Below are 20,086 nucleotides of genomic sequence, written 5' to 3' on the forward strand. Positions count from 1 at the left end.
CAGTATGAAAATAAAAATTGAAAATTTATTTTTTAAACCTACCTCAAAAGACAAAGATTATATAAATGCCTGAAATTAGCAACTATCTTACAGCTCCAACATAAGCTGGTAATGAGATTACTATGTAAATTTTTAAAACAAGTGAATGCTAACTAATGTCTTAACACCAAAATAAATTTAATGAAAATCAATGATAACAATTTAATATATAGTATTATGATTCCCTTTTTTTAACTCTTGATCATTTGTGTAACTGCTTCAATAATTTGCATCTAAAAAAATTCTAGGATCATTAACTAATAGTAGGTTTTATTCTACTAATGACAAATAATTAAGATGGGAGATGACTTCTGTATACACCCTATTCTTTGAATCATGAAATGGCTTAAAAAAAAACTCTAGGATCTTCTAATTGCTTCTAGATGACCCACTAAACCATCAAAAATCCATTTATATCTTGCATCTCAATCAGGGTCCTTGGATTTTGGGGGACTAAGGAGTATATTTGGTGCCTCTTTTACTTTTTTTATTTTTAACTATTACTTGAGTCAGACACGACTGAACGACTTCACTTTCACTTTTCACTTTCATGCATTGGAGAAGGAAATGGCAGCCCACTCCAGTGTTCTTGCCTGGAGAATCCCAGGGACGGGGGAGCCTGGTGGGCTGCCGTCTATGGGGTCACACAGGGTCGGACACGACTGAAGTGATTTAGCAGCAGCAGCAGAAGCAACCTATATTACCCTGATTGACATCTTGATTTAGGATGGTCATCCTCTTAAGAAGAGAATATCATGAAAGAAAAAACTCAAAAGAAGCTTAAAAATATTAAAGTTCACATGAATCCCCAAGTTAACATTGTATATGGTTGCATACAAAAGGTCTCTGTCTCCTAGTCTAACGCTATCAGATAGAAATATAATGCTAGCCTCATTATATTTTCTAGCAGTCACATTTTAAAAGTAAAAAGAAATGAGTGAAATTAATTTTAGCAACATTTTACTTAACTCTACATATCTAAAATATTATCATTTACACGTTATTAATATATGAGAGCACTGAGATATTTTATATTCACTTTATTCATATGAAGTCTTTGACACCTGGTGCATGTCCCACACTAACAGCAGATTTGAGTTTGGACCAGCCACACTTCAAATACTCAACTGCCACATGAGGCTGGCGGCTGCCATACTGAGCAGCACAACTCTACACTATTTCTCTACAACAGTGACACAGACCCTAACACACCTGCATCCTTTCCTTTCGTCTCCATTAAAAAAACTGGCTCCTCTGGCTAAGAGCCACTCTTGGGCTCCTCATACACCATAGTCACTCCTGTTCCTCTCCACACAATAACAACCAGAATAATTGGCATTTAATGAGCACCGAGAGCCAGCTTAAGAGTAAATATTTAAAAAAACTAAGATCATGGCATCCAGCCCCATTACTGCATGGCAAATGGGAGGGGAAAGATGGAAGTAGTGACAGATTTTCTCTTCTTGGGCTCCAAAATCATAGAAGCCATGAAATCATAAGACGATTGTTTCTTGGCAGGAAAGCGATGCCAAACCTAGACAGTGTGTTGAAAAGCAGAGACATTACTCTGCGGACAAAGGTTTGTATAGTCAAGGTTATGGTCTTCCCAGTGGTCATGTACAGTTGTGAGAGACAGACCATAAAGAAGGCAGAACGCCAAAGAATTGATGCCTTCGAACTGTGGTGCTGGAGAAGACCGCTGGACAGCAAGAAGATCCAATCAGTCAATCTTCAGAGAGATCAACCCTGAATATTTACTGGAAGGACTAATGTTGAAGCTCCAGTATTTTGGTCATCTGATGCGAACAGACTCATTGGAAAAGTCCTTGATGGTGGGAAATATCGAGGGCAGAAGGAGAAGAAGGAGTCAGAGGATAAGACGGTTGGATGGCATCACCGTCTCAATGGACTTGAGTTTGAGCAAACTCCAGGAGGTGGTGAGCGACAGGGAGGCCTGGCAAAGAGTTGGACATGACTAGGCGACTGAATGGCAACAATGAACACATACTGTGTAGCCAAGCACTGATACCACGAGCTTTCCACACATCACCCTGTCTATTCCTCACAGATGGCCTTCCAAGGCAGTAGATGGCACCCTCACTGGAGAGATGAACACAGACCAGTCAGTCAGCGAGGAAGGAGAGATCTGAGGTGCAGTCAGTGTGATTCCAGAGGCCGTGTCATCTCCACATGACCATGCTGCCTCCCTCTACACCGTTCTGCCCACACACACCATGGTTCTCGGCAATGCCATTCTTGTCAGCAGCATGGCGGGTGGGGAAAGGAAACAGTCCACTTAACACATGTGGGGAAGACCCAGGATATCAAGTTTTTAAGAACTGGGGCATTATCCACGTCTCCCTCAGAAAGTTCTCCTGATAGGCAAATGGATAAGGATGAAGCGGAAGAAGAGATGTTTAGTTGGAGGAAAGAACTGAAAGGCAAACCTCTCACCAAGGGACTGGGCAAGAATGGAGAAAGATAATAACCATCACGGAGGCTCTGGTGGAGACTGCTGTGAAGCTTATTTCCAGGGTGGACTGTGAAGGCAGGCAAGCTCTAGGCAGGCAGTGACCTTTTAGAGGGTGACAGTCCAGTTTTCTACTCGGAAGAAGCCAATACAGAGACACAAAATCAGACTATTTTGAATATGACATACATACTTGAAGAATGGTTTTAAATTATTTTTTAAATAATTAACCAAAAGCAGGAATGGTTGAAAACATGATCTCTCTTTGAACTTCCCTCAAAAGCCCCTGAGAGAAACAGGAATAGAGGGAAAGATAGATTCACTGGGGTTCAAAAGGTTCTAAGGAACTGAATGCCCTTGGCCATGTCACTTAACCTCTGAGTCTCACTTCCCCAGTTGTTAAATGGGTGGGGGGGGGATTAAGCAAAAATTCCGAAGCTCCTTCAGATCCCAGATTCTGAAAACTCAGAGGCCACAGGGTTCAAAGATACATTACTGCCATCTAGTGGCAAAACAAATACACTGATGATGCAAATAGAATCAGCCGGTTTGATGAACTAAGAAATTAACTGAGGCTTAGAAATCAATTGAAAAGAGGCCACAAGAAAAATGAGGTCTGGAAAGGAAGTGATTTGCCTGAAGTCACACAATGGTTCCTGGTGTGCAATACTTGTGGTGAAGTATACTCCTGGTATGCTAAGTTGATTCAGTCGAATTTGACTCTACGCTGACCATAGCTCGTCAGGCTCCTCTGTCAATGGGATTCTCCAAGGCAAGAATACGAGAGTGGGTTGCTATGCCCTCCTCCAGGGGATCTTCCCGACCCAGGGATCAAACCTATGGTTTTTATGGATTACTCTAAGAATTATGAAGTTAATTTTTACAAGGTTATCTAAAGCACATATGCAACAGATGCCATTTGCTTATGTGATTTTACAAATTTGTTTGTTAACTTATGAGCTTACTACTCAAACTTCCTTCCTCCTCAAGGTTTCTGCAGAACAAATGAATAATCAGTAGCTTCACCGATTTTCCTTATGCGTTGACTGGGTTTTTCTGACATTCTGTATAATAAAGTGCAACATGGTATAACTGAATCCTGATGCTAACAACACTCTCCATTCTCTCTGTTCTGCATTGCTGACTCATTCCCATGACCCTAAATGCAGATAAGTGGTTGAATGTGATTTCATTAAACAGGAAATGACCCCAGCCAAACTCAAGAGAGATATCAATGTTGTCTGGTAGTAGCTTTTCCTAAAATAATGCTTGGTGCTCATATTTTTTTAAATGTGCACCACCAACCAATTCTTTTGTAACAAAATTTCTCATTTACTCTTAAATACTAAGTCCTCCTCCCTAAGGAAACACAAACCTTCACCCGCCAGCTTTGTCAGTTTCTCTCTCTCTCTCAAAGGTTTCCTCTATGTCAGTGTCTTCTTTCAAACCACAGAAGCAGCACTTTTTTCTTTCACTAGAATGGGTGTTAATTGCTGAGTGTCTCCCTCTTTTCCCATCCCAGACTGGGTATCACTGAGTCTTCTAGTTGCCTGCTCTTTCCAGTTCACAGTGTGAAGTAACGTGGGTGTTTACATATCACCTGCATGAGACTCTCCTGTAGGACTCTACTGTTAGGCTACAGAAAATGGGGTTACAATGATTTTCTACCACATTACTACCACGCTGCAATGGTCAGGACACAAAACGTCACTGAGAACTTAGTATGGACCAGAAAATATGCTAGCCACTTTATATACATTGGCTCTAACTCTCCAGTTAGATCAAACTGATGTAGGGATTACATGTCCACGTTACAAACAAGAAAACTGAAGCTCAGAAGGATGAAGTGATGCACCGAGAGATCCAGACTCAGGTCTGTGTCCATGGAGCCCTTCCCTCTACCCCTCGGTTCCGGCTGCGGCCCAGATGCTCTCTCAGTGCTCATATTTCTTGGCAGTTAGGCAAGTTAGACCCTAAGAGTTTCATTTTCTATTGCTTACCAATATGAGAAAGGAAGGACAAAGAGGAAATAATCTTTTTCTCTACATATTATCTGCATATGTTCATTCTGTCTTCTCCACTGGAATATAAGCTCCAGTCTCCTTGGACCTCCCCACCACAATAACACAAGTACATGACAGAAACTCTGTAACTCCACTGCAAATACATTTTCTTTTTTCAAAAACTGACATGAAAGAGAAAGTTAACCCCCGCAAATCATGGAAGAACACAAGCTCTCAGGATAATTAACAATTCAATCAGTGCATCATGAAAGTCTGGTCTTACACACAGCACAGGCTGGGAAGGGCTGCTGTGGTCCCTTGAAAACTCCCTGGTCCCACAGAGACTCACCAGCTCTCATGTGCTGGACTGTCCCATATACCAAAGTTACAGCTTCACTGTGCTCCTGATGAAAGCCCCGACAGTTATGAATTAAAGGAAGAAAAACATTCAAACTGAACAGTCTTGTATTCAAAGCTTTCCATAACTTCTAACGACCTCAGCCAAATTCACCATTCCTTCCTAACATAAGACAACACCCTTTAGAGGCAAAACAGCAAAGACATTAAGAGTAAGTGCTGTTAACACCAGAAAGCCCAGGTTCAAATCCCAGCTCCACTCCTCACATAAACTGTGGGATTTGGTGTAAACTAATTAGACCTCTATTTCCTAACTTGTTAAATGAGGGTAAAAATAGTTAAGTACCTCAGGGACTGGGCTGAGGACTAACAATATATGCAAAATGCTTAGAACAGTACCTGGCACCCAGTAAATACTCAATGTTAGCTGCTAGTATTACTATTATAACTGAATCTAAACATAAATAGTCAAAACTTACAGTTACCAAGAAACCTTTGCTACATGTTTTTGCATCTGCTAGTGTCCTTTTCTGAAACAAAATTTCCTAATCTTTGCCTCCTATCTAAATCCCAACTATTTCTCCTCGTTCATATCTTACAATGATTTAGAAAGAGTTCATTTCCACTTAAATTCTAGCTTACACTATAGAAGATGCTTAATAAATAGAAATTGCTATTATAATGTTAACGCTCTCATCTTCTTTCTCATCTCACTTCAAACATTATTGTTTCCAGAGCTAACACCTTCATCTCTTCTCATTCCACTCTTCTCCAGAATGACACTCCCTAGTTGTCATTCCCTCTTTCTTGATAACATTCAATCTCTTCTTCATCCACTTGATTCAACCCTGTAAGTGAAAAGTGTTAGTTGCTCAGCCGTGTCCAACTCTTTGTGACCCAATGACTATAGCCCTCCAGGCTCCTCTGTTCATGAAATTCTCCAGGCAAGAACACAGGAGTGGGAAACCATTCCGTTCTCCAGGGGATCTTCCTGACCCAGGGACTGAACCCAGGTCTGCTGCATTGCAGGGAGATTCTTTACTGTCTGAGCCACCAGGGAAGCCCTTCAACCCCATAAAAGTCTTCAGTATCCTGAAAAGTGTTACTTGATTCTGCTGTCCCTTGGTACAATACTCTACATTTTGACTCACTTCCTTGACACGTTCCTAAAAGATATGTCAATTTCCTCTTCCTCACTCTTCAACCTCCTGAAGCTGGTACTGAAGATCAACAGTGAGCTCCATATCCAATGAACTCTTCTTCGCCCTCTTCAGCCTTTATCACTCCAGGTGACATTTCTCACTGACGTTGTTTTTCCTTTGTTTCCATGAATTCCTTCTTTGGGGTTCCTTCTCTCCTTCTGATCAAGACTCTGGTGTACTTTGCTCAAATCACATTTCACTGATGCTATTTCCTCTCCCTTCCTCCAACCCCTGGAGATGTCCAAAGTTCAAGATTTTGCCTGAGGTTCTCTTCCAACACAGTTTCTATAAAGAATTCATTCACTTGCATGGATCTGCCTCACTGCCACAGAAAACCCAAATGCAAGCCCAGCTCGGCCTCACTCCTAGACTTCAGGCTTTTATGCCCAGTGGACTGTGGGCCATCTCTACTCAAGACACAGCAATATCTTTTCATTTTCAACACTCAAAATCACATCATTATCCCCCATCAAAGATATTTTCCCTTTCTCTTACATCCTCTATGTCTATCAATAGGAACATTTCCTTCTTAATCAAACAATTTAGAAAACTGGCAAGTTTTCAGATTTCAAACCCTCCTTCAGTCCTGCCAACCCAAGGAATAAATCCCAGAAAATTCTCCTCTATAAACAGCTTCAAACTGTTCGGTCTTTCCATGTGTATATGTGTGTGTGTGTGTGTGTGTGTGTGCTCAGTCAGGTCCAACTCTTTGTGACCCCATAAGGACTGTAGGCTCCTCTGTCCATGGAAATTTCCAGGTAAGAATACTGGAGTGAGTTGCCATTTTCTGCTCCAGGGGATCTTCCTGACCCAGGGATGAATCCATGTCTCTTGAGTCTCCTGCATTGGCAGGCGGATTCTTTACCACTGTACTACCTGGGAAACCCTATCTTCCCATCCTTATTGCTAAGGCCACTGATTGCTTATCCATGACATTCACCCTTTATTTAAACTTCCTAGAGCATCACTTTTGCCATATCACTCTTTTATTCAAAACCACAACAGACCTCGACATCTATATGGTTAGCTAATTCTAAAGAAGGATCCTTAAGGTCCTCCATAAACTACTTCCATCCATATCATTTCCCAGAGGAAACTCTGCTCTCTGCTGATAGACTGACACAGTCTAATTCATTCCCACATCCACGTCCGGTTCACAGCAGATCTCAATAACGCTAGTTAGGGAACCACATTCAAACCGCAACATTTTGAAAGTGAAACAAGGCACTAAAAAACTCATTAAAATTATACGACCTCAAAAAAACCTTATTTACTGACCAACAAATTATTGTCAAATTGGTTTCACTGTTTCAGAGGATACATTCTCAAAACCATTCTCAAAACTGAAATTATTTATTGAAAAATGTATTAAAGTAAAAAATTTTAAATGTTGATTATCTGAACATTTAAAAATAACAAAAGGATTCTTCCCTGTTGGTCCAATGGCTTGGACTCTGCACTCCCCATGCAGGGGGCCTGGGTTCAATCCCTGATGAGGGAATGAGATCCCACATGCTGCAGGTAAGAATTCGCATGGTACAACTAAAGATCCTACATGCTGCAAGGAAGATCTAAGATCCCATGTGCCACAATTAAAACTGAGCTGCTGCTGCTGCTAAGTCGCTTCAGTCATGTCCGACCCTGTGTGACCCCACAGACGGCAGCCCACCAGGCTCTGCCGTTCCTGGGATTCTCCAGGTAAGAACACTGGAGTGGGGTGTCATTTCCTTCACCAATTTAGGAAAGTGAAAAGTGAAAGTGAAGTAGCTCAGTCGTGTCCGACTCTTTGCAACCCCATGGACTGCAGCCCAGCAGGCTCCTCCGTCTATGGGATTTTCCAGGCAAGAGTACTGGAGTGGGGTGCCACTGCCTTCTCCGGCAGACATCATGGATCATGTTCAAATAATACATGCGTTTGTGTGTGTATGCGTGTGTGTGTGTGTATGTAAATGACAACAGTTAGTTTTTATTTCCATTGGTAGAAGCTTGTTTGACCATATTATGCCCACCACTACAACCTCCTCCCAGTATATTTCTGCTCCATTGGTTTTCTTAATTCAGAAAGAGCATTACTTTTACCATCCTGCCATGATCCACCAAAATTTGTATCCTTATTATTACCCTGTAAGTACTTTTATCTTCAATGTTTAACGTTTTAACTGAGCTTATAATAGCATTCAGAATAACGTCAGATGTTCCACCTTTGATATGGCACATTACCAAAAATTTTGTTGAATCCACTAATCAGGTGAAAAAAATGACTAGTGAGAACCAAATTAATGAGTTTTCTATTTGAAGCATCTGATGTCACTGATATAAAACTGGCAAAGTCAACTGTTAATGAACTACTTCTGCTAAAAGAGCTAGCACACTAACAGCTATGATCTCACTTTTCATACACGCACGAGAATATTTGGTATCAACTAATTTTCTAAAATAATGCTACTCATTTTCATTTGCACTAGATAAAAAGTCCAGTCTCACAGAACATGAAAATGCACCTCGGAAACCAGAACTGAAAGAGACACATGTACTCCAATGTTCATTGCAGCACTGTTTATAATAGCCAGGACATGGAAGCAACCAAGATGTCCATCTGCAGATGAATGGATAAGAAAGCTTTGGTACATATACACAATGGAGTATTTCTCAGCCATCAAAAAGAATGCATTTGAATCAGTTTTAATGAGGTGGATGAAATTGGAGCCAATTATACAGAGTGAAGTAAGCCAGAAAGAAGAACATCAATACCGTATATTAACGCATATATATGGAATTTAGAAAAATGGTAACCTGAACCCTGTATAAGAGACTGCAAAAGAGACATAGGCATTTAGAACAGTCTTTGGGACTCTGTGGGAGAGGGTGAAGGTGGAATGATTGGAGAGAATGGAATTGTAGCATGTATATTATCATAAGTGACCAGTCCAGGTTCGACGCATAAATTTTCCTCTGTTCAAAAAAAAAAAAAGAAAATGCACCTCCTACAGCTGTGTATTAAATTGTCACTTTGGACATGCTTCCTATTAAAACAACAACAACAAAAACTACTTTTTTTTGCCCCCACTGCCTGCACCATGGGGCTTGCTGGATCTTACTTCCCTGACCAAGGACTGAGCCCCGGCAGTGGAACTGTGGAGTCCTGGAATTCCTGAAAAAACAAACTTTTTACATAAATGCTAATGCTTCTTCAGAAGACGTGAGTTTTTGGTTTTCATGTGATTAGTGAAATGATTACGGCCCCTGAGGCGGAATGTAATTATATCAACTATTTTTGTGCAAGTTACACATTCATTTCCTCTCTTGACAAGTAAACATTAAGTTCTTAATTATTCTCTAAAAACACATGTTTAAAATTTGTTTGCTTTTTGGAGATGATTGCTGCCAAAAGGGTTTATTATAAACTATATAAAAAGTTACCAAGCTACGTAATATGGAAATAGTGGTACATTTAGACCATACAGTAGGTGACCAAACCCTTGTGTCTAGAGAATTCAGACTATTCTTCATGTGCTTTTATTTCTGGCAGGACTGCTCTGCCTCCACTCCCTATACATCTATCCGCCCTACAATTCCCCACATTTCCCACTAATCCTGCCAACTGGTAGCCAGGCAACGTCATGCAGCTCACAGGCCGCAACTTGGCACAAACGTCTGATGTACAACAAGGGGCTTACAGAGACACTGCCTCCAACATTTCTCCTATCACCACCCAAGACCTAAGCAGTCAGCTATCCTCGGCCTCTCACAGCAAGCATAGTTGGTGTTATCAGCAAGCCTCCTGCACAATGTCCTCGAAAGGGCGAGAGTAGTTAAGCTGCATCTGGAAAGGGCTGGAGAAAAAGGAGACAGGCACCTACTGGCCATCTTCCAGATTTTCGCACATCGTAAAGAGGGAGCTCCATCTACCACATGTCTTAAACACCATACTAGAGGAGGCTATGGCAGAAGATGGAAGCACAAAGTGGATGTCTATGAAAAGCCATTCCAGTTTCCTTTAATGTTACTGTTAATAATAGCACTTCATTGATTTTTTTTTCTGTAAATTTTTATGGGGAGGGGTAGCACTGCGCAACATGTGGGATCTTGGTTCCCCTATCAGGGGTAGAACCCACTCTCCCCTGGAGTGGAAATGCTGAATCTTAACCACAAGACCACAAGGGAAGCCCCCCCACAACACTTCATTTAAACATTTAAAAAATTTAGGTCAAACTGGATGGGCTATCAAGAAAACAGGCAGAGTGGGATAGCCATGGACGCTGGGGAAACTCTCAAATCCTCACCTTTCTTCACCCTTTTCTCCTATTGTGAAGCCAGTTCCCTCCTGGCACGTCTGCTGACTTTGTATCAATTGGTGAACATCTAAGCTAACTTCTGTCCCATCACAGAGACCCCGCACCTCCTCTCTATGGCTACAGTCCTTCTGCCCACACAAGTGTCTTGGTGTATATATGTGTGTGTATGTAATATCATATAACCTTACAAAGATGACTAGTTAATTGAGGAAGAAAGTTTAAAAATTTTAAAAGGCGAGAGGGGGAAAACTGACAAGATGAAAGGAATGAAGTATGAATGTTGAGGGAAAGAGGGTTGGAGAAGTGACACGAAGTGACATTCTCCTTTTTCAGGGCCTCACAGACTAGCTTGATATCTGAGCAATTTCTTTATGTTTACTTTTTGCTTCAAAGTAAGGAGCAATGAGAGCAGTAACTACCTAAGAGGAGACCTAAGGATGTATGCTTTAATTCTGGTCCTGACTCTATAAAAGCCTGTTTGGGAGATTTGGTGACCACTTGACCTCTTCCTCCCACTTTCTTCAACTTCTAATAGCCCACAATTCCCAGAAGTCTAAGACTGAATTTTAGAGGTTTCAGAAGTTATTTGGGAAAATGAAATAGGTTGGTGTTAAATGAATGACAGTGAGCAATCTTAAAAGAGCAAGTGAAAATGGTACACATACCTTCTGGTTCTCAAACAAATGCACCACAGACAAATTCATTTTTTGCAGACCATACCTGATATAAAGCCAAACACTCCTATTTTTATACCAATTTGATTTCAGGAAGCCATTAAAATACACAAAAGCCATTCAATTATTACTCTCATTTTACCTGAGTTTTGTTATTAAACCTATTTTCTGGATATGTCTGAAAAGGTGGGAAAGAATTTTTTAATTCTATTTTTCTATTTTCTCTCATTCCAGGACTTTGAGGAGACAACAGCATGTAAGAGCTCTCCTTTTGCAAAGACAGTTCAGACTTGCATCACAAGTTATCAGTCTACAGCCCTCAAGCTGTAATAGTTACATACAACTGCGCATCAAATGCCTGCATATTTTGGCATGGCTTACAGACTGCCTGAATTAGATCCATATGATGACAAACTGTAAGATACCCTCACACAATATCTGTTTGTACTGTGATGCTGCTTGGAGCAACTGCTATTCCTTTGTCTTGCTCAGTAATTAATTTAAAATTATACAATGAGATCATCAAGCCCTGTCAAGTCCTCGTTTGCAAGTTCCCTTACTTAATCCTTCTTTCTGACTGTCCCTCCCAAACTGATAACTGTCCTTCTACACCATCACTACAGTCTCCTAAGCCTGCCCTCATCCAGGATCTCCTGTGGCCAGTGTGGCCAAAACAAAATTGCAAAATTACCTTCACACACCTACACTCCTTCATTCGAAACAAAGCCAAACACAAACCAAACCTTCAATGGCTCCCTACTTGTCAAATAAAATCCAAAGAGTTTAGCCTCACATTCAAGACCTTCCATGATCTGGCTCCAGTCTAGCTTTCCTACTGGAACTGTCCTATTCCCTTTCACTCAAAAAAACTAGCCTATTCACTAATATTCTGTTCCCCTGACACACACACACACACACACACGCACATCTTCTCTTTCTGTTTCTGGGGCTGGGCTCATACTGTTCATCACCTGGAAGACCCTTACCACTGCCCTTTCCTTTGGCCTATTCAAGTATTGTGTGTCCTTCAAAGTCAGAGTCACCATCCTCCATTGTCTACCAAAGGCAGAAACAGTCTCCTTAGACTCTATAAAACTTACACCTCACAAATGACTCTGGGCCTTTCTGTGATGACTCATATTGTTGGCTAGCTTTGTCCATGTCCATTTCACTAGACTGTAGCCATCTTGGTACAAATCAGACCACCTGGTGATCTGCTGCTGCTGCCTCCTCCTCTGGCGCAGTGCCATGTATACAGCAGACAGTTAATGTATGCTTGACTGAATAACTTGCTGGAGACATTATTTACTCACTCATTCAGTAATTACTTGTTAAAGACCCAGTATGTGCTAGGCACTGTTAGACGCACTAGGAACATATAAATGAAAAAAACATAAAGATTTCTGCCTTCGTGGAATATATATTGCAATGGAGGAAGAATAGAATTTTTTTTAAAGTAAGCTATATATAACATTAGAAGGTGCTAAGTGCTGTGGGGAAAAATAAAGCAGGGAAGGAGAAGGAATGAAAGGAAGGGTGGAAGGTGGCAGTGAGATTTTAAGTAGAATAAACATGGAAGACCTCTGTGGGAAAGGGACATTGGACCCCAGATATGAATGAGGTAATGGAGCAGGTAAGGTATGCAGATGTCTATCTGGAAGGAGAACATTCCAGGCAGAGGAACAACAAGTACTAAAACGCAGAGGCAGAAATGTGCCTGGAATGTTCAGGGAAGAACAAAAAGGCCAGTGTCGAGTGAGTGAAGTGGGGAATGGGAGGACAGTAAAGATGCAACAGGAGCTCGGCTTGGAAAAGCCTCGAGAGCCAGTCAGGGACTTTGGCTGTTACCACAGGCGACGGAGCACAGGAATGACATGTCTAACTCAAATTTGAAAGGATCAACTCAGATGTTCACTGAATACAGGCAGATGGTAATAAGACAGAGGACTTCCCTGGTGGCTCAGACAGTAAAGAATCTGCCTGCTATGTGGGAGAGCCAGGTTAAATCCCTGGGTGGGGAAGGGCCCCTCGAGAAGGAAATGGCCACCCACTCCAGTATTTCTGCCTGGAGAATTCCATGGACAGAGGAGCCTGGCAAGCTATACAGCCCATGGGGTCACAGAGAGTTGGACATGACTAAGCAACTAAGACAGAGGCAAGAAGGCCAGTGAGGAGGCAGCATATTAACGAGGTGAGAGACAATGGGAATTTGACCAGAATGGGAGCGGGAAGAAAGTCGCTGTCTGAGCCTGGATATATTTGAGGATTTACTGATGGATCAGATGAGAGTATGAGGGATCCCTAAGAGAAATCAAGGATGACACCAAGACCAAATCAGCTCAGTTCAGTTGCTCAGTCGTGTCCGACTCCTTATGACCCCAAGCACTGCAAAGTGCCAGGCCTCCCGGTCCATCACCAACTCCCGGAGTTTACCCAAATTCATGCCCATTGAGTCAGTGATGCGATCTAACCATCTCATCCTCTGTCGTCCCCTTCTCCTCCTGCCTTCAATCTTTCCCAGCATCAGGGTCTTTAAAATGGATCAGTTCTTCCCATCAGGTGGCCAAATTATTGGAGTTGGAGCTTCAACATCAGTCCTTCCAATGAATATTCAGGACTGACTTCCTTTAGGATGGACTAATTGGATCTCCTTGCAGTCCAAGGGACTCTCAAGAGTCTTCTCTAACACCACAGTTCAAAAGCATCAATTCTTTGGCACTCAACTTTCTTTATAGTCCAACTCTCACATCCATACATGACCACTGGAAAAACCATAGTCTTGACTAGATGGAACTTTGTTGACAAAGTAATATCTCTGCTTTTTAATATGCTGTCTAGATTGGTCAAAACTTTCCTTCCAAGGAGTAAGCGTCTTTTAATTTCAGGCTGCAATCGCCATCTGCAGTGATATTGGAGCCCCCCAAAATTAAGTCAGACACTATTTCCACTGTTTCCCCATCTATTTGCCATGAAGTGATGGGGCCAGATGCCATGATCTTAGTTTTCTGAATGTTGAGCTTCAAGCCAACTTTTCCACTCTCCTCTTTCACTTTCATCAAGAGGCTCTTTAGTTCTTCATTTCTGCCATAAGGGTGGTGTCATCTACATATCTGAGGTTATTGATACTTCTCCTGGCAATCTTGATTCCAGCTTGTGCTTCATCCAGCCCAGTGTTTCTCATGATGTACTCTGCATGTAAGTTTAATAACCAGGGTGACAGTATGCAGCCTTGAGGTACTCCTTTTCCTATTTGGAACCAGTCTGTTGTTCCATGTCCAGTTCTAACTGTAGCTTCCTGACCTGCATACAGGTTTCTCAAGAGGCTGGTCAGGCAGTCTGGTATTCCCATCTCTTTAAGAATTTTCCACAGTTTATTGTGATCCACACAGTCAAAGGCTTTGGCATAGTCAATAAAGCAGAAATAGATGTTTTTCTGGAACTCTCTTGCTTTTTCCATGATCCAGCGGATGTTGGCAATTTGATCTCTGGTTCCTCTGCCTCTTCTAAAACCAGTTTGAACATCTGGAAGTTCACAGTTCACATATTGCTAAAGTCTGGCTTGGAGAATTTTGAGCATTACTTTACTAGCGTGTGACATGAATGCAATTGTGCGGTAGTTCGAGAATTCTTTGGCATTGCCTTTCTTTGGGATTGGAATGAAGACTGACCTTTTCCAGTCCTGTGGCCACTGCTTAGTTTTCCAAATTTGCTGGCATATTGAGTGCAGCACTTTCACAGCATCATCTTTTCGGATTTGAAATAGCTCAGCTGGAATTCCGTCACCTCCACTAGCTTTGTTTGTAGTGATGCTTTCTAAGGTCCACTTGAATTCACATTCCAGGATGTCTGGCTCTAGGTGAGTGATCACACCATCGTGATTATCTGGGTCATTAAGATCTTTTTCATATAGTTCTTCTGTGTATTCTTGACACCTCTTCTTAATATCTGCTGCTTCTGTTAGGTCCATACCATTTCTGTCCTTCATTGAGCCCATCTTTGCATGAAATGTTCCCTTGGTATCTCTAATTTTCTTCAAGAGATCTCTAGTCTTTCCTATTCTATTGTTTTCCTCTATTTCTTTGCACTGATTGCTGAGGAAGGCTTTCTTATCTCTCCTTGCTATTCTTTGGAACTCTGCATTCAGATGCTTATATTTTTCCTTTTCTCCTTTGCTTTTCGCTTCTCTTCTTTTCACAGCTATTTGTAATGGGATGTCATTTATAGGGATGGCAGTGGTCTTGGCAGCAAAAGGTTCCAAGATGATATTTTATATTAGAAATGTTAAGTCAGAGCAACAAAAAGGGAGACTGAGGAAGCTGTGAGATACAGCAATCTAGAATTCCAGGGAGAGGACAGGACTGAAAACCAACTTCTGGGAGTTGTCTGCATAGACAGTGTATTTAAAGCTATGGGACTAGATGAGATCAAGGGAGGGAGTGTAGACAGAAATGAAGCTCAAGGACTAAAACCTAGGAACCAGCAAACAACAACAAAGAAAGAAGGCGTAGCCAGTGAGGCAGGAGGACAACATTAAGGGTGTATGTTAGGCAGAGACTATGTGCTCAGAAAATAATTCATGTGTGTGAGGTAGGCGGCACGGATTTAACTGAGATGATGGAGGCTAACTGAGGAAATTTATTTTCCCCACCTCTTAAGGCAGCTGTGGGTGAGTAAACTTTAAGCATATAAGCAAAGATATGATACAGTTTTCCATAAAAGTAAAATTTTAATAACATAATAATGAGTTCTGGTTTCTACCAAAAAACAACTGGCATTTTAGCCTGAATAATTCTTTATTGTAGGGGGCTGTGCTAAGCATTATGGGATGTTTAACAGCATCCCTGGTCCCTACCCACCAGATGTCAGCAGTCAAAGGACCCGGGGTCAAAATCGTCGCTGGTTGAGAACCTCTGAGTTAGAGCAAGCTGGCAACACAAACAACCCCATGGTAAGCGTCCCTGCCGAGAAACGCAGCTGCCACTCTCTGCTGGTGCTCTGTGCCTGTCTTCCTCTTCTCCAGGCCTCTCACCAGCCCACAAACTAGGAAGAGTCGCATTGTCTGCACTATCCAGAGTGAAGGAACTAAAAATTAGTGCAACCTGTCATACAAAAGTGTTTCCTGATTTTTTTCAATGAAAAAGATATGCCCTCAGTGAATTCTCTGGTGGTCCAGGGATCAGGACTCAGTACTTTCACTGCCATGGCTTGGGGTTCAATCCCTGGTTAGAGGACTAAGATCCTGCAAGGTTCACGGTACAGCAAATAAAACAAAAAAAGTGCGCACTTCTATTGGATGGTTGCTGCCAAAAGACATGCCTCAAATCTACCCACTTCAAAAGTGACCGTTTCCGCACAGCCTCATTCATCGCACAGCCTCATTCATCACAGCACTATTTGCAACGGTCAGGAGGGAGGAACACCCCAGCGGCCATCAACAAACGAGTGGATAAAAACTGGTGTGGACATACAATGGAGTGTTATTCAGCCTTCAAAGAAAGAAAAGTCTGGCACATGATTCAACATGGATGCACCATGAGGATATGACACTAAGTGAAATATGCTAGTCACAACAGGACAAACAGCGTATGACTCCACTCATACAAGCTTCTTAGAGTAGCCAAATTCAGAGAGACAGAAAGCAGAGTGGTTCTCAGGGGCTGGAGTTACGGGAGGAGAACTGGGAGCTTTTGTTTACTGGGTATAGAGTTTTAGTTCTTCAGGATGAAAAAAATTGTAGAGATGGGTAGAGTTGCAATAGCTACACAACAAGTGAATGTACTTCACACTGCTGAACTGTACACTTAGAAATGGTTCAGTTCAGTTCAGTCGCTCAGTCGTGTCCGACTCTCCGCGACCCCATGAATCACAGCACGCCAGGCCTCCCTGTCCATCACCAACTCCCGGAGTTCACTCAAACTCATTTCCACAGAGTCGGTGATGCCATCCAGCCATCTCATTCTCCGTCGTCCCCTTCTCCTCCCGTCCCCAACCTTTCCCAGCATCAGAGTCTTTTCCAGTGAGTCAACTCATCGCATGAGGTGGCCAAAGTATTGCAGCTTCAGCTTTAGCATCAGTCCTTCCAATGAACACCCAGGATTGATCTCCTTTAGAATGGACTGGTTGGATCTCCTTGCGGTCAAGGGACTCTCAAGAGTCTTCTCCAACACCACAGTTCAAAAGCATCAATTCTTCGGCGATCAGCTTTCTTCACAGTCCAACTCTCACATCCATACATGACCATGGGAAAAACCATAGCCTTGACTAGAAGGACCTTTGTTGTTTAAGATGGTAAATTTTATGCTACAGGCTTTTTACCACTTAAAAAAAAAGAGTGTACATTCATTCTGGAGTCAGACTGGGTCCAAAGACTGGCAAAATGCCCAGTGAGGCACTGGCTCATTGTAATTGCTCAGTAAACATTAGTAGCTGACTATTGTTGTTCAGTCACTCAGTCGTGTCTAACCCTTTTCGATCCCATGGACTGCAGCACGCCAGGCCTCCCTGCCCTTCACTATCTCTCAGACTTCGCACAATTCATGTCCATTGAGTTGGTGATGTCATGCAACCATCTCATTCTCTGTTATACCCTTCTCCGCCGCCTTCAATCTTTCCCAACATCAGTCTTTCCAATGAATATTCAGGGATGATTTCCTTCAGGATTGGCTGGTTTGATCTCTTTGCTGTTCAAGGGACTCTCAAGAGTCTTCTTTAGAATAATTCAAAAGCATTAATTCTTCAGCGTTCAGCCTTCTTTATGGTCCAACTCTCACATCCATACATAACTACTGGAAAAACCATAGCTTTGACTATACGGACCTTCATTGGCAAAGGGAGTTGACTCTAAGTTACTATTATAACTAAAATTAAATCAAGTCAGTGTGCATGTTTATCAGAAGCATGGTTTACAGTTATATGTGACTTTGGTGATTGGGAAGGCAGTCATAAAGAAAGTCTGGTTAAAAGAAAAAACACTGTTTCTGGGACTAAAATCATTTTACTTACTGAGTATCATTAAATATAAAATAAGTTGATCTCTTTCCCCTCAAAATCAGGTTTTTCTCCTATGGATTTATCTTGTTGCTTACTTATTTTAAATATTCAGGTTCCTTTTGTATTACTTTTTCAAACCTTGAAAAATGTTAAACAATTAAAAATATTTCTGTATTTGTAATACAAATATAGACATTTTTTCCTAAAAAGATCAACTATCCATTCTATATGTTACTTTATTTATATGGAAGTTTTTTTCATTACTGACATCAGCAATTACTTGAAGAGTCCTACACGGTCTGTAACTCTGACAATCATTCACTGCCTTCCTAGAATATCTACTCAGAATGGACCCCAACTTTAACAGTTGTATTTGTGTTAAGGACAGTTAACAGAGAAAAATAACAAAATGAAACAGAAAAGTGAATATCAGAAACACAAAAGAAAGCGAGTAAGAGAAAACCAACCTTTCCGCTTTTGGTGACAAGCAAAAAGTGTACTAGAGTCTAGGTTCTTAGCCCAGAGATGAGCTCACCAGTCTTTATGACAGAAAATGGGTATTCATTCAGTAAGAATCAGAATTAAAGAAAAGTAGAAATGATGAGAGCAGACTAGGATTTATGAACTTTCCAACCTGCATGGGATTAATCTTCACCGAGCGTTCAAAGCACTCCACGCATTCTTTGAATTCCCTGCTTCGCAGGTGGAGGAGGCCTTTGGAGCGCTGGGCTCGAGCGCTGCGGTGTCGAGACAACTCCCAGGCCTGGTCATAGTAAGAGTGGTCTCGGAGGACATCTCCAAGCAAGCAGTATAGACTTGGCGTTTCCTTTTTCTCCAGCTCTTGCCTCAGGATTTCTTCTGCCTAGAGATAACAACAAAAATAAATAAATTGCTGAACAGTGACCAATGCCTATTTTTCAGCACATTATACAGTCTTTTGTGTCACATGACCCAAAATTTTATCCTCAAAGTTTGAGATGATCTGCTTATTTCATGCATCTAGGGCACAGGCTGAAAAAAAAGAAACGACAGAAGATAAATATGGTACAAAGTAAACGAGGAACAAGAAGTATAAGGGGGGCTTCCCTGACACGGGTTTGATCCCTGGTATAGGAAGATCCCACATTTCCCGGAGCAAAGAAGCCTGTGTGCCACACCTACTGAAGCCTCAAAACCTGTGCTCTGCAACAGAGAAGGCTCCACAGTGAGAAGCCTGCTTGCCACCACTAGAGAAAGCCCTTGCACAGCAATGAAGACCCAGCAGAGCCATAAATAAAAATAAATAAATTCTTAAAAAAAAAAAGAAGAGGTGAACATGCTTTGCTGGCATGTGAATTCTCCAGGAAAGGCATCAAGGAGAGATGACTTTATGATACTGGGGGGCATCATTCAGCTCCCCGTTTTCCTGCTCCCTTGTTCCAGCTGTCACCACTGAGACCATTTGTTAAAACAGAACCTTTAAATCACCTCCACCCAACAAGAGTGAATAGTATGTTTTCCCTTTTTTTTAAATGCTTTGCTCGGGGAGCCTGGGATTGCTAAAAAATTTACCAACGAAGGAAGAGTGTACAATTTAATAGGCATTGTTAAACACCTGCCCCTTAATCAAACTACACTTCGCCTCAGATAAAATCTGCCAACACAAGACCTACTTGCTTCCAGACAGTCCATTCACTTTAGAAATTACAGACCATCCTCAATACACAGCTTGGGCATTAGTCTAATGTGTCCACAATTCAGATTCACCTTGTCACAAGCTAACTCAGGACTTGTTACAACATCTTCCCCAATTCCCCCACCCATGTCCAATTCTGATTAATTTCAACAGACAGCAAGAAGCAGGGTGTTAGCTCTACACTCCATCCTCATACAAACAGCTTCACATAAACAGAAGTGGGGTCACCAAACATGCCAAGAAAGCCATGGGAGTAGCTAGAGGGTAAAGCTATCCAGGAAGTCAGCCTCTGGTAGCTAAAAGGGTAGATCAGACCCTGCCTACCTTGAGTGGCTGGCAATCTTAAAGTCTGTGTATTTTATTTTCAACATATCTGTAATT

The 20,086-nt window shown here is 41.8% G+C and overlaps 1 protein-coding gene across 2 annotated transcripts in view; it reads right to left on the bottom strand.

Annotated features, from left to right (window-relative positions):
- The window catches only part of TTC27 (tetratricopeptide repeat domain 27), a 176,963-nt gene that overhangs the window by 44,499 nt on the left and 112,378 nt on the right, over positions 1-20,086 (bottom strand). For both annotated transcript variants that reach the window (XM_055399033.2, XM_088841553.1), the window contains exon 13: positions 18,665-18,892. In XM_055399033.2, coding sequence (XP_055255008.2) covers positions 18,665-18,892 — 228 coding nt within the window. The remainder of the gene's footprint in view (positions 1-18,664; positions 18,893-20,086) is intronic.

The sequence above is a fragment of the Moschus berezovskii genome, chromosome 11, assembly GCF_049115385.1.
Source record: "Moschus berezovskii isolate FMDL1 chromosome 11, NW_MosBer_1.0, whole genome shotgun sequence".
Taxonomy (NCBI): Eukaryota; Metazoa; Chordata; class Mammalia; order Artiodactyla; family Moschidae; genus Moschus; species Moschus berezovskii.